This window comes from Pyxicephalus adspersus, chromosome 12, assembly GCF_032062135.1.
Source record: "Pyxicephalus adspersus chromosome 12, UCB_Pads_2.0, whole genome shotgun sequence".
Classification (NCBI taxonomy): Eukaryota; Metazoa; Chordata; class Amphibia; order Anura; family Pyxicephalidae; genus Pyxicephalus; species Pyxicephalus adspersus.
This window is the reverse complement of record NC_092869.1, coordinates 23,224,174-23,239,400: the sequence shown is the minus strand read 5'-3', so window position 1 is coordinate 23,239,400 and position 15,227 is coordinate 23,224,174. Positions and strand designations below refer to the sequence as shown.

The 15,227-nt window shown below is 37.2% G+C and overlaps 1 protein-coding gene across 1 annotated transcript in view; it reads right to left on the bottom strand.

Annotated features, from left to right (window-relative positions):
* Positions 1 to 3,321: 3,321 nt before the first annotated feature.
* Positions 3,322 to 15,227, bottom strand: part of CCDC177 (coiled-coil domain containing 177) — a 14,047-nt gene continuing 2,141 nt past the window's right edge. The window contains exon 2 of the mRNA XM_072428289.1: positions 3,322 to 11,183. Within this exon, the coding sequence (XP_072284390.1) occupies positions 9,136 to 11,181 (2,046 nt within the window). The 5' untranslated portion in view covers positions 11,182 to 11,183 and the 3' untranslated portion in view covers positions 3,322 to 9,135. The remainder of the gene's footprint in view (positions 11,184 to 15,227) is intronic.

Below are 15,227 nucleotides of genomic sequence, written 5' to 3'. Positions count from 1 at the left end.
AGGCCCACTAGGGACCTGTGTCTGTCTTTTGCTTTACCATCTCCATACAATTTTTGTTCTCCTGCTAACCTACTACTGTGCTGTAGTAATCATTTTAGTACCATTCTTATCATTATATTATGTTCACATACACATTAATGATGTTTATGCTGTCTTTACTTTTTTTTTTATCTTACTGAGCTAGTGTGCTACTATGTGTAGGAAATACTAGTTTATCAGTCTTTCACAACCTATATTATCTCAAGCTGACCCAAGCACAAATATTATATAAATAACTTACAATAAAACTGTTGACATGCATACTAACATTTGGCTGATGTAAGCATAGTCTTGGACTTTTAGGAAGCCAATTTGAGTTAACCCTGATAAAGACCATGACTACATAAAGGATAAAAGTCTGGAATATGATTTAGTAAAAGCAGCAAAGTTGCAAGCTGTCTTGCATTTTGTTACCAAGCCAGAAGGAAAAGAGTATTACTAGCAGTTGATGACATCTGGAGACACCTGGAAAGGGCCATTTACTATTTAATACCCTAGATGACAAATATTAGTGCACTTGAGGACTTGTCTGAAGGGACATAACTAGAAACCAGACCCCCTCCCCCATCCCCTGCAAAAAAATGTGGGATGGATGAAAATAATAATGCACAATAACATCCCCTACCCACAATCAGTGGCAGCATTGTATAACGCACAATAACCTTTACCCAAGACCATCTCCCCCAACTGGTATCAGTGTCAGGCTAGCAGCATTGCCATAATTCACACACTTATTGTGGATACTAAATGATTTGCCTTTAACAATGTTTTTGAACTGATACATAGACTTGCATCACTTACATACCATGCCGGTAAGAAGAAGGCCGGCATCACAAGATGCCGGCCGGCGGAACACAAGATGCCGGCCGGCTTCTTACCTGGTCCCGCTGATTGTCCCACGTCCTTCTCGTTCCAGCGCCGGATGATCTCTGCAGGGAGAAGCCGTCCGGCGGAGAAAAAAAAAACCGGACGGCTTCTCCCTGCGTGCGTGATGACGTCAGCGCGTGTGCGGGAAATTCAAACTGAAACTCATTCAATCATTTTGTATTGGATTCAATACAAACTCCTGTATTCAATCCAATACAAAATAATTCAAATAATTACAAAGTATATACCTGGTAAATTCAAACTGTCATTTTGTATTGGATTGGATACAAACTTGCGTATCCAATCCAATACAAAAAATAAAAAAAAAATAAAAGTAAATAACTTGGAAATTCAAATTTATATTTTGTATTTGATTGGATACAAACTTGCGTATCCAATCCAATACAAAATAATTCAAATAATTACAAAGTATATGCCTGGTAAATTCAAACACTCATTTTGTATTGGATTGGATACAAACTCCAGCATCCAATCCAATACAAAACATTTTTTATATTCATATTATCTACTAGAACCCCTGTTCGGACATATTTCTGTAAGTTACAGGTCTACAATTTAAAAAAAAATTCATGAAAAACAGTGGATCACTTTTGGTACAGAAATCTAGACCTCAGTGTAACGCTTAGGTGGTTAACAGTCACTGTTATTTTTACTTTAAAGCTTTAATAACCAGTTATATTCTGTGCTTCTAGAAAAGCAATCTATAATAGTTGCTGAAGCTACTTTCTGAGGGAGCCGATTCCCCATTTTCACAGACCTTACAGTGAAGAATCAGTGAAGAACATCATGGTTCTTATTTTTAAGTTATGTCTGCACACATTATTAATGCATATGACTACATCATTGCTGAGCAGTTTGCCCTAGTATAGGCTAACAGATCTACTAAAGTAAGTGAAGATGTATTGCTGGGGGGATTTACTTGACAAACACAGTATACACTGAGGGTAGAACGGGTAAGGCATTTGTTAGTTGATCTGTCTGTAACATTTAGATCACTTGACTAAAGCCGCATGCACACTGCATGCAATTATAGACGTTGGAAAGGATCTTTTACGATCCTTTCCAACGACTAAGGACTGCACGATGCATGAACGAGTACTGTACATACAGCACCGTTCTGATCTATAGAGAGGGGAGGGGGAGATTGATGGAGTGCCAGGACGGCCGTTTTGGACGATGGGCAACGGGGGCTGTACATGCGCCAGATTCTCATCCAATATCGGCCCGGAGCCGATTATCGGGCGAGAACCATTGGACGTGTGTACGTAGCTTGTCCAAGTGCCAAAAACCATCAGTATTGCTGTATCTATCTATCTATATATATATATATATATATATATTTATTTATATATTTATTAATTGTTTCTTGATATTTTAATAGCTAAACACCTAATGGCTATCCATCCCATACACTCACACTGTCTATTGTAGCAGAACCAATACTACCATTTCACAGATAACTTACCTAGCATACATGGCATATAAACATCAAATTGACCAGGAAATACATAGTTATATGCCAATATATCTTAATCAAATCTAATGTTTAATCCAACTTTTTACCTTCTGAGGAACCCTTGAAACAATCTCAGTTCCTCACTAAACCCGATTATATAGGGTCAATGGGAAAAAAAGCTGGCTACATTGCTAGGCAAGGAAAATAATGTCCCCCAACAGTGGTGGGGGTAAACCAACACTTTTCTAGATACCTCAAAACATTATTATGGTCATGCAACTGGTTTACTAAGTGGCATTGGCCACCAGAAATTGGCAGGCATCATCAAATGGAAGTTAATCAGCCACAGTTCAGGTAACCCCTAGCAAGTTCTGGAGGACCCCTATGGTTCCACGGAACTCTGGTTAAGAATTGCTGCTCTAATCAATTGAAACACTTCCTTAAATCTATCTGTGCAGACAGATCAGTGTTTTTATATTGTTTTGCTCCTTCAGTTAAGTCCCTCTAGGTGAAGTTGCTATGATACTGTATTTGACAAATGAGTGTTCTGAAGTTTTTTAAACCTTTTATTGTGTCCAAGGTCATCACTGGTGAGTGGTTCAGGGCAGAGATATCTGTTCTATAAACAAAGGTGAAATATTGCATTTTCATTTTAAAAAGGAAGAATTACACAGATCCATGGGAATGCAAAAACCACTTACAAGCAGGTCAAATGTAGTTCTGAAGGAGGTCAACTGTAGGTCAATGGGTAATCTCAGAAATGTCTCAATGTAATTTTGAAAGCAAGGCGCAGTTGCCCATTAACACAAGCCTTAAATTCATTCATTCAGTAGTTATTTTCCAGCAAGGAATGTCTTGTGGTGTAAAGTAACATTCATCAGAAACCAATCCTTAATAAGTCCTTAATAAGACCAGTGGCCAGGAAAAATATCAAGCCATAGAAATCAAAATAGCTTTTAATGGTACAGAAACATAAGCAACTACTAGCACCTGGCATCTTCTTGCCAAACAACAATAGAGAATTATAAAGAGTTTGGTGACTTTTAATTTGATTCTGAGATTACTTGGTCATCTTTGGAGATTTCAATACAAAAAAAACTCATTCACTGAAAAAAGAACCAATTGACTGTGAAGAGTCAATAGATGCTAACAAAAGTACATTTGTCCCATTAAACCATGCTGAATTAGGCCTTGGCTGCATTCTTTGAACAACTGGCTCCTTATATAGCACAATCCCTCAGGCTCAGCATTACCATAGTTTGGAATCTAGTTATCTCTTCAGTTTAAACCCCAAGGCCAGAGATAATTTTACTTTCATGAAGTTGAAAGCCAAAGCCCCAAGCTTACTGGTTGCTACAGAAGAAATTTACATATAAAAGCACCATTTGCCCCTGATACACAGAATCTGCAGATCCAATTAAACATATTTTATATTAAGGTAAAATAAAAATAGAAATGACAATAATAATTATTAGACTTTATAGGCATGGATTTACCAAATGAAGCTGAACTCTGAACAGGCAAAAAAACTTTATAAAATGAAGAAATGAAGCAATTAAAAGTTATAAAATGTATTTTAATGCAACAAACATTGAATATTTCGATTAGCCTATAGTATTAAGGGTCAGTACTCTGCATTGATTAGACTCTCTTGTGTTCACATAGGAACTGTCAACCCTTTATTACCCCATCACATCCTGGGGGCAGGGAGGTGACATAAACTATGTACACATGGTAGATGATTGTCACTCGAGATAAAAGATCATGATCATCTTGGGCAAAAATCCAGTGTGGGTGTATGGAGATCCCTGGACATTATTTAGTGTTTCCTTGTAACAGATCACTAAGTGATTGAGTGGGGATGTCCGCATATCCTATGGAGGAGGACACAGATCAGTTGGATGTATTATAATATATGGATAATGAACACAAGTAATATGAATGGTAAATGACAGACTGTTCTTGGCTAGTGTACCAGTCAATAGGAGAACACCGCGTATATAGTAACTATCTGATACGTGGTGGACATTTATAATACTCACATTCGCTCTGTGTATAGTAAACATAACAAACTCCCTGCACATGTAAACACATAGGGCTCCAGTTATAAAGCAGGGAATCAGACATGCAGGTCCATGTATTTCAATTGCATTAATTGATTCCCACCAGGTAATGTTTGAGGGAATGTCAGATTCTCTGCTTTGTAAATAGAGCTCATAATGTTACAAAGGTTTATTACAGCAAAAAATTATAATAATGTACTTGTGTGTTCAGGGTCAGACTTACGCATCCAAAAATTGTTTTGCTCATGTTAACCAGGAGCTGTCAGATCCATGTTGCTTGAAAAACTCAAATCTGGGATAGTTTGCTTTCGTTCTACTGGAAATTTTCTAAAGCCATTATTTATAGCTGATTCTATTTGCTGTAAAGGTTTTCTATGCAGCTTCAATGGATAATTTGAGGTATAATAATTTGTCAGCATTTCATAGGCACATGTATCGTGAAGGCAAATAAATCGTGTAGGGCTGTATCTAGCTGTCTCTGCAGACATGTTTCTGTTTGTGTCACTATAGAAATATTCATGGTCCGGCAGAGATTTCTTATTGTGTCAGAACTGTACTTTTTTTGTGCATAACTTCCTGATTGTGAAAATTGAATTTGTCAAATAAGATTTGATTCAACTGTAAGAATAATTACAATGTTGCTATTGTTATAATATTTGTATTGGATATTTGGTTTTAAATGCTTTGTACAGGTTGGGGAATGTAGACAGAGGATAGCCAGTCTAGGGAAGAAAGTGTAAATCCAGACTGATTACAGTTATGTCTTGACTAATATTTTTGATCCTTCTATTATCATCAACCGACTACAATGTTTCCCAGATTATTTATATTTTGTCTCCTGTCTACAGTAAGCATACGTATTGTTTATACTTTCTATGCATTTCATGGCATATTTTTTTCTACAGAAGTGACAGAAATCTTCACCACTTTTCTTTATAATGTATTACCTTTAAAAACAAAGTTTAAAATCCTTCATCTCTCCTCATCAGCTACAATATACTAATTATGCTTGGAATATACTTTTTTATGCACTGATGATCTTTGGGGAAATGTCAGATTATCATTCAGTGTGATCCAGACTAAAACAGTAAATAACAGTTTATAGGAAAGCTGCCGTATAAAGCAGCACGATAATTTAAAAAACACAGCAATGTAACCATATATAAAAAGTTTAATCTAAGCATATAGTTTTGTTTTTTTGTTTTTTACAGGCCTACATGTATTAAAATTTACTGAGCATTACCTGAGAATTGTTTAAACTCAATAAAAAAATATAAAAAAAAATAACTGAACAGTTCGCATTCTTATTTACAATTAGACCTAAATTTACTAGTTGTATAATCAGAATGTATAGTGTGTACATACCCAAACTTGGCAGACTTCTCAAATCCTAAGCTCATCCAACCCACTGGATCTAAATTACTAAACATGCAAGGCCACCAATCCCTCTGTCATGACTTTCCATATACTTACCTTCTAAATAAAGCAATATCTAACCAGTGTGCTCAAGAGTCTACCAACCTAAAAGTGATATTTCAGCTTTGGTGGAGGGTAGGTGGATAGCACCTCCCAAAACTTTTGGCACCAACCAGACACTACATATATATAACATATAACTTTCAGGTGGACTAGCCATTTAACACCAATGACTCCATTGTTTTATTCACACAAGTAAAAGATAACATGTTACCGCCAAGTTTTGTTTCCTACTATGCATGTACTTGCAAAGAACACAAGAAGTGCTTGGTGCAATAAGTGCAGTAAGTTCCTTAAAAGGCTGATGAAGTCTCAGGCCAAGTTTACATATATATGTGTGTGTGTTACAGTAACACACATAACATAATTTTACAAAAAGATAAATAAAGGGTAAGGGTATGCTAATGTGAATGTGTTATAATATGTAAATTTAATTTGATATTGAATTTTGAGAATGTAAATTGAGTCCAGAGATGCCAACCCAATTAAGCAAATCACTTTTTCTTTGTAAAAGGTGCAATCTTTTTAAAAAAAACAAAGCTTTATAAATATTTTCTATAATTATACCTTCTATATAGGGGAATAGATGTTAATATACTAAAATAAATTGCATATATTCTTCCAGAAAAAATTAAGAGAAATCCCCTTGCTGTGTTCGTCTGATGAAGCCTAAAAGGGAAATGTGTAAAAACACAGTAAAAGTGGAGTCTATGTGATTTGTATTTATTGCGATAAAGATTAGCTGGTCTGTGTGAGGTAGCATAACATATTTTTATGGAATTCAAGAAAAAATCGTTATATGCTTTTTATACTGGATTGTTTATGTAATCACTATTGTGCACCAGAGAAAATCTCCACAAAAAATCATTTCTTGTATTTGTAAGTACATAATTGGTGATGTGGTGTGAGATTTTTACATAACAAATCCACAAACATTGCACTGTTATGATGTGCTGAACCAACACCTCCAAATGTGAGTTATTCTGAATCTATAAAGTTGTTTAATAATTACCCAGCTACACCAAATGCGAATTACATTTGGTGGAAAAAAACATGTGGCAATAATGTAGTTACTCATTTGTGAGGCAAATCATATTGAAGTGTAGGATGATGACTTTTTTGCCCTTTAATACTGTAAATACATTTTTTTCAATAAATGTGGAACTGGTTTATTTGATTTGTTTGTCCCACTATTTGATTCGACAGCTATTCGATCGAATAGGGTGATATTGTTCGGGTGATCGAAAGTCAATGGGGGGAATATTCAGGTTATTTTTCGGGACTGTGTAGAACTGTAAGAGAACTGTAAGATCAGGGGAGCAGAGCTGACAGCCCTGCTCCCGATTGCTCTTGCACCCCTAGCGTAACTATAGTATATGTTCTTGGATAGAGATTCTCTATCCAAGAACACAGGAGTCCCATTGGATCCCCGGGCACTAGAGGCTAAATGGGGACAAGTCTCCCCATTCATTCACCTCTAGTGCTCTGTGATTGGCCGGGGAAAGGGAAATCCTGTCATTGTGGGATTACCCCGTAAAAAAATAAAAGTTAGTTACACAAATCACATGCATTCAATAAATTACTTTAACATTAAGGCCTCTCTTTTTGTTTAACACATATTTTTACACACAAATGTAGAATCCCGTGTTTTTTTTAGGTCGGGTCTATCCAAATTCGAACAGCCATATTCGAGTTGAATATAAGGACAACACCAACACTAATGATTGCTCTTATTTCTGCTGTCTTCTACACTTGTAAATAACTTACAAATATTCTGAGCTGTAATTATATATTTCCTTCACATTTTAGATTATTAATCTCAGAGATATCGCTAAACTTGAATGATTGTTTAGGAATAGTGCAGAATTTTTAAACATTTGTAGCAAATCAGTCATGCTAATGCACATATACATACATACCAAACAAGCAAGCATTGTGGAACCAGAAAAGCTAAGCAAGAACACACTAACATTACCTGTAAGGATTTTTTTATTTTTCAGCTTTTTGCACCAACAGTAAATGCCCGTTTATATCTTTAAATTTGGAGTTGTGTTGACACATGTGTGTTAAGTTACACATATTAAATTACCAGGCTCTATTGTACACTGCAATGCATTATAAAGCACTAACGCAAGTATGGTACATTAATATGCATTGCTGTCACTGGCATGTTACTGCCAAACATAGGTATGAATGGACCCTAAAATATCATTGTTTACATACAAAATATTTTGTGCTTTATATTTACCTTCAGCCCAAGGCTAGCCAAATGTTTTCCTTGTTTTTGAATATTTTTGCTTTTTGCCAGCAAGTCACAGATCTCCTGACAATTTTCAGTAATAGCTTTTCGGATTGCATATGTTAGCATTCTTTGCTTGATATATTTTCCTTAGGCCCTAAAGCCAAATCAAGATTACCTGATTTGCATTAAATTGCCAACCCCTTTAAGATGTTAAACATATGAAACTCCAAAATGACTGTTTTATTATAGTTTTTCAACTGAATATAATATGGTAGAATCGGAAAACCATACATAAAAGTGAAAAGTTCCTGGTCAAGTTTATATTGTGCATCGTAAAAAAAATTCCACCTTTCAAAGACTTGGAAACATTTTTTGGTTACTGATTATTTTCTCTCAGGCTAAGTGGAGTTCCTTTATCAGCTTTTACAACAATTCAGGTTAAATTGTTGGGAAGATGAAACTGTATTTTAATACTCCAGATCCTTGTGTGACAACTAAAGCCAGATTTATATAACCGAAACCTGGTAAAGTAACAAGGTTCAATGCCTGGGTTCACCTACCTGGCAGGCTTTATACAGAAAACATTTAGTAGTGTTCACATTTATGCTGCATATCAAAAGGTAGCGGTCATCACTCACAATTTTTGCACCATGATCATATCTTTGAGCCAGTGAAACCACATTGATTGGCACATAGGCTTTCCATTATGAAAGCCCAGCTTTGACCTCTGCCACCCTTAAACACCTTAGCCTAATGGTAAATCCAGGGCCTGCTGTGTTCTTATAAAAGTTGGTAACCAAACTACAAGTAAACAGAGTCCCTATCTAATGCATTGACTAAGAATATCCACCAGCTTATGCCTTTAGGATATCATTGCATTATTACCCTACATGTTGCAGTAGATAAACATACCCTGGACAATGAATCAAGAGCTGATAGCATAGAAGTCTTTATCCACTCAGCCTGATCATTTATTTTTTGTTAATGTTTGCATATAGCTCAGCTTCCAGAGCCATTTTATCAAAGGTGCGTATGTTTGTCTCAGCTCTGACTTTCTCTCGGATATTAAAGGAAGCTCTGGCCACTGATCGTGCATTGTCTAACACAGTCTGCTTCTCCTTGAAAATTTGTTCACTGCGCTCCAGCTTTCTTTCTATGGACATCAGTAGTTCCTGTCTCTTCATGTCTTCATTTTGTAGAACCCTTTGTCGATTTTCCCTCTGGATCTTTTCCTTTTCCAGTCGGCTTTCTACAGCTTTCCTGGCTTTGTGCTGTGCAACTTCATCAGCTATCTGGGAGGCGTGCTGTAGTCTCTTTTCTGTAGTCCTGACTAGTTCTTTTAAATGCTCTGCACGCTCCCTTTCTTTGCGTTCTGCTGCCTGTCTTGCCCTTAGAATTTGCATTTCCTCCCTTTGTGCCCTGCTCTTTAAATCTTGAATTTTTTTTTCCTGTAATTGTCCAACCTTCTCTTGTGCTCTTTGGAGATTCTTCTGAAGTGTTTTTCTAAGTTCCTCATTATCTGATTCCTCTTTTTGGGTTATTTCCTGAAGAAGTGCCTGGTGTTTCATTTTATCCATTTTGTTTTGCAGTATTTTATTAACCTGTAGTTGTGTGGCTTTCTCTTGTTTCTTTTGATGTGCAACAAGAAACTTATCTTGAGATATTTCATCATCATTACTGAGATATTTGGATTTTGTTTTTTGTTCCTGGTGGATTTTCTTCTGCTTACCTTCCGTTTTATCCTTGTTCAGCTCTTCCTTGTTGTGCTTTTCTAACTCTGGACCTTGTTCTCTTAGGTGTGCTTCATGGATCAAACTCTTACTTTGGTTTAAAGCTGCCGAATTAAACTTATCCATAGAGTTCTTGCCATGCCTTCTCCTAATCTGAGACTCTAGCATCTTTTGCCCCTGTAATATAGCTTTTTGCCTTTCTCTTTCCTCTTGCTCTTTCCGCAGGTCTGATGTTTTTCTCTGGGTTTCCCATTGTAGGTGTGCCCAGTAGCGCTGCTCATTTCTAATGTTTTCTTCCTCATGCCTGGCAATCATGATTGCCGCAATTTTTTTGTCTCGTGAAGGCAATTCTTGTATGCCTTTTTTTTTCACCTCTTTCACCATCTTCTCAACCTTCTTTGTTGTTTGTGGTGAGTGACTAAGATCTCCCAGACTGAAACTTCTGCCTAGTAAAGAATTTACTGCATCAAGTGTCCTGGATTTTGGTATGAACTGTGTCGTTCTGCCTCTGAGACTGTCCCCACTAAAGGAAGATGTTATGGACTCTGAAGAAGTTCTACCTGATGAACCATCTCTCATCTTTTGTAGGGAGTCCAGTGATTGACTTTTACTCTTTTTGGTGGGCACCTTGGTGACTGAGTCATCATTGCCATGGTATTCTTTAGACTGGGTGGTACTACATTTCTTTGTTTTGGATACTGGTACATTCGGATTTTTGGAAGGAGGTGGTTTGGACTTTTGAGTGCCTTTAGAAGGAAGGGATTTAGATCTTCCAGAATCTGAGAGGGGTGTATTGCTTCTCTGTGTACCTGTTTGGGGAGGAGAGTCATATCTCTTAGACACAACAGGTGCTGCAGGTTCAGCTCGAGAAGGTGCTTTTGAGCTTGATGGGGAACCCAAACCGCTGCTCATTACCAAAGGCAGTATTCTTCTCTTTTCCTGGCGAATAATGCGTTCTCTCTCTTCCCTGCACATTTTCAGCTTTCTCTGTCTTTCTATCTCATATACCTCACAAAGACCAGTAGCAACCCGCATGGATCGCCCTGGAGCTTCTCTGACCAAATCAGAAAGGCTTCTTGATAAAAGTTCCACTGGCTTAACCATACATCGGGCACAGGCCTCAAGTGAACGGGGGCTGGTCAACACATAACGACTTCCCTCTGCCTCTGGGCACTCAAAGTTGTAAAGATCCAGGTGTAGCATAGGAGAATGCTCTCTCGGTCTCACAGGTGCCCCTCTTTTGGCTTCCTCCCCACCTGGATCCTCTTCGGGTTCAGCCATCTTCATAACTGGTAGAAATAAAATAGATTAGTGTCTAGACCAGAACCAACATGTACATTAATGATAAGTTCCATATATGAAACAGGCTATTTATAACAATCATGCTGCTCCAAAACTAGAAATGTATTTGTGTATGAAAAGAAAAGTACCACTGTATTTTACCTGTGCATTGTACACTTTTTATTGCCAAATTCAGTTGTCATACAGACCAGTTATATCTGCTGTGTATTGTCCAAATGCAACTGCACTAAGAAGTAGTTGCACTATAATATTCAAAAATCTGTAGAACTATACTTTGCACAGTTGTACGTAAGAAGATATAACATTTTGTGGGTTGTTGAAATAGCTGTATGTTAGAAGACCCTGGAGAAAGAAAAGTAATATTTGATGCTGATAGTGAAAAAACCCTCTCTCCCCCCACTGCACCAACAGTCCTAATATCCTAAATCAGAACTTCACTAATGTTGATTAATTTACAGTAGTTGATGTGCTTTCTTTTGTGGGACAGCACATTGGCTGCAAGCTGCATCTAACTAAAATTGGCTGCAAGCTGCATCTAACTGCATCTAACTAAAAAATTTGATATTTGCAATGGTAGCTTTAGTAACAGATTTATAAGAGTCAAATATTCCTAAATTGGATACCAACATTTACCAACCTTTGGGTTATCAGATTGTTAAACACCACATAAAAGGACACTAAAATTTTTACTCCCTGCATATTTTCTGGCCAATATTTTTTATTGTTCATTTAAAGGTTATTATTAAAAATTATGGTGAGGAATTTTAAAAAATTGGCCTCTAATGGTGTCAGCTACATCAGGAACAACATATATGGCAATGTTGTGCCATTATTTTTAATTCAGGATGACATATCCAAAGAGTCATCTAGCTGTATACTGTGGTTAAAGCACCATTCTGAGCAAACAATGAGCAACCAAAACTATCCAGGAAGCACTGCATCTGAAATTTATATATATCACTATAAATTAGTGATCTTATTTATATATAATATATCACTGCAGCCAAAATACCCAAAACAAATCTAAAGAGGAATTGAATGTGTGCTTTCCAAAACTTGTGCTCTGTTACACATTAGTGACTATGAAAACCACTTAGAGGTCTAGGGATCGGTGGTATGGCTGTACTGGGCAAAAACAGATATTCTTTGTTTTCATATGGCTTTAGGAGCATAAACTGGAGATAGCATAATATTAAGCAACTAAAACTGTTTAAAAGTAAAACCCAATCACAGCCCACATTGTGTTAACGGCTGTAAAATGTGGGCCATAGTATGTAAACCAGTTACCACTGAACACTGAATCCGATAATGATCACATGTCCAGCGTCTGGTTGCTGGATTTTCAGCCTTGCTACCTGAGACTTGCTCAGCTGTACTCTGCCATATTTCGTCTTTTGGATTCCCGACCTGTGCCTGGACTATGCTTGCTTGCTGCCTGCCCTGACCTGTGCCTGGACTCGACTACACTTGCCTGCCACCTGCCCTGGCCTCTGCTTCTCTGCTTGGACCTGATCCATGCAATCCTGCCGCCTACCCATACTTCAGTTTGTCCAAACATTGTCTCTCACTAGCATCCTACCCAGTACCTGATCTTGGCTGTCCCTACACTGAAGCCCTCTGTTTCGCTTGCCCCTGGTGTTGAGTGCCTAGGGGCCTCGATCTGATGTTCTTTGGTGGCCTCTTGGGCAACTGTCCTATAACCCCTAGCAGGTGCTCTGATGAAGACCAAGAGACACCTTGCGCCCCAGGTAATCCTGCGTCACCTGCCAGGAGGCATAGCCCTAACAAAACAGCAGAGAGCAAGTAACAATATGTGCTATCCACTATAAAGCAGTCCCTTAGTACTGGTTATTTTTTAAAAAATCAGGTTTTGGGTTGTACAAGAAAACAATCAAGGGTGTATTGGGCAATGAATATTCAAATAAGTATAAACATCAGGAGTCCCATAGTAAATTTTTAATAAGACCCACAGTAAGTTCACTTTGTAGCACCAGCAATGTCTGCTGAGGCTATGTTGCTCTATGGTAACATACTGTGTATATGACTAAATAATGGAAAGGAAGCAAGAGGGCTGTCAACATAGCCAGTTCACTACTAGGGACCTCTACTGTGAGTAAAGTTGCCAGGAAAAAACATAAACAAAATAAATGCCTGAGAAAAGGACCAATATTTTTGGAGTGGAAATCATCCCTAACATTAAACATATAAAAATGAATAGCACCAAGAAAAACAATTCTTTTATGTAATGCACCACATCCAATAACAGTTAAAATAATTTATTGGGGTAAGTATTAAAATATTAACATGGGACATTGTACACAGAAACTAAAATACATGAGTCATAACTGGACTACTTTATTACATATGTTGCACATGGAATTGCGTGCGCCTCAAGATGCAGCGCAAACATGTGCTACAGACCCGTATATGATTGATGCATATTTTTGTTTCTGTGTACATTGTTCAATATTACTATTTTATTACTTACCTCAATAAATTCTTCAACTGTATTGGATATGGAACAAAACTTAAAAGCCCTGTTTTTCTTGGTGCCATTTATTTGTATATACAGTAATTAATGCCAGGGAAGAGCAGTAGTACAGGTAATTACATTTAGGCCTTCATTTTTCAGCTAACCATGCCATCCTCATTAGCTAACCCTTATTTTCAGCACAATGGCTCAGAGGTTGGCACTTTTGCCTTTGCAGATTTGGGTTCCAGGTAGGAATCTCAGCCAGGACGCTACCTGCAAGGAATTTATATGTTCTCCCTGTGTTTGTGTGGGTTTATTTATTATTAATAGTATTATTATTATTATTATTATTATTATTAATAATAATAATAATAATAATAATAATAATATTCATTCTGATATCAGTGTGGATGAGAACTTTTTATACAGGATACCAAGAAAAAAACCTAACTTTTTGGTATAGTGTAGGTGTATTATTTCAAGTTCTTCATAATACAGTAAACGTATACATTAGACTGGGTTGCAGTCATAGTAGCAAAAGACAATAGTTCAAATAGTAAATGAGGCCCAAAATAGGCACTAGACAATCGTCATCTAATTGGACAGTAATGAACAGGTACAAAATAATTGTTGCATACGTAACGGTCATATACCCAACATGTTTCGCCCGTTTTAGGCTTCCTCAGGGGTAACGCCACTCTTAGCGAGTCATGTGATGAATAACCATCAATATAGGTTCGAAGCAGGGTATATAGATTGTTGTTATTTGTGAGTCAGGTTTATATAGGGAGGAAGATGAGGTCTCCAAAAAGGATAATCCAAACCACGTAGGACCCCCCTAGGGAAGGGGAACCTTAGGGCTGATGATCTTAGTATGTGATAGAATGCCGCAGCCACATCATCTCTCTCTGGCAACCCGGACAGCACCGCGGCTGCAGCGTCCTTCATCCACATACTAAGATCATGTTCAGATGTTCAGATCCAGAAGGTTGCCTGGCATTACTCCTGAGGAAGCCTAAAATGGGCAAAACTTGTCGGGTATACGGCTGTTACGTATGCGACAATTAATTTGTACCTTTTACTTACTGTCCAATTAGATGATGATTGTCTAGTGCCTATTTTGGGCCTCATTTAAAATTTGAACTATTGTCTATTGCTACTATGACTGCAACCCAGTCTAATGTATTCGTTTACTGTATTATGAAGAACTTGAAATAATACATCTATATTGTTTGCCAAAAAAAAAAAAAACTTTTTTATTTGTTTATTATCTATAACCTGCTGTTCAGGGTTGGTGTATTTGGCCTTAAAAGGCTACAGTCATCATTCCACTGGGCATCCATATCTTTGTTATCTTTGGTATGTTGTACACTTTAATCTGAATAATCCTGAACAAGTAATACATATACTTTGCAATTTTTCCATGGTGTGACCAGAGGGGAGATTTTATTTATTGAACTGGTCAGTAGAATGCAGTGATCATTTTTATAACTGTTGTGACAAATTATTGCTAATAGCGTTAGTGGCAATAGTCTTTATATGTTCATATATTATAAAT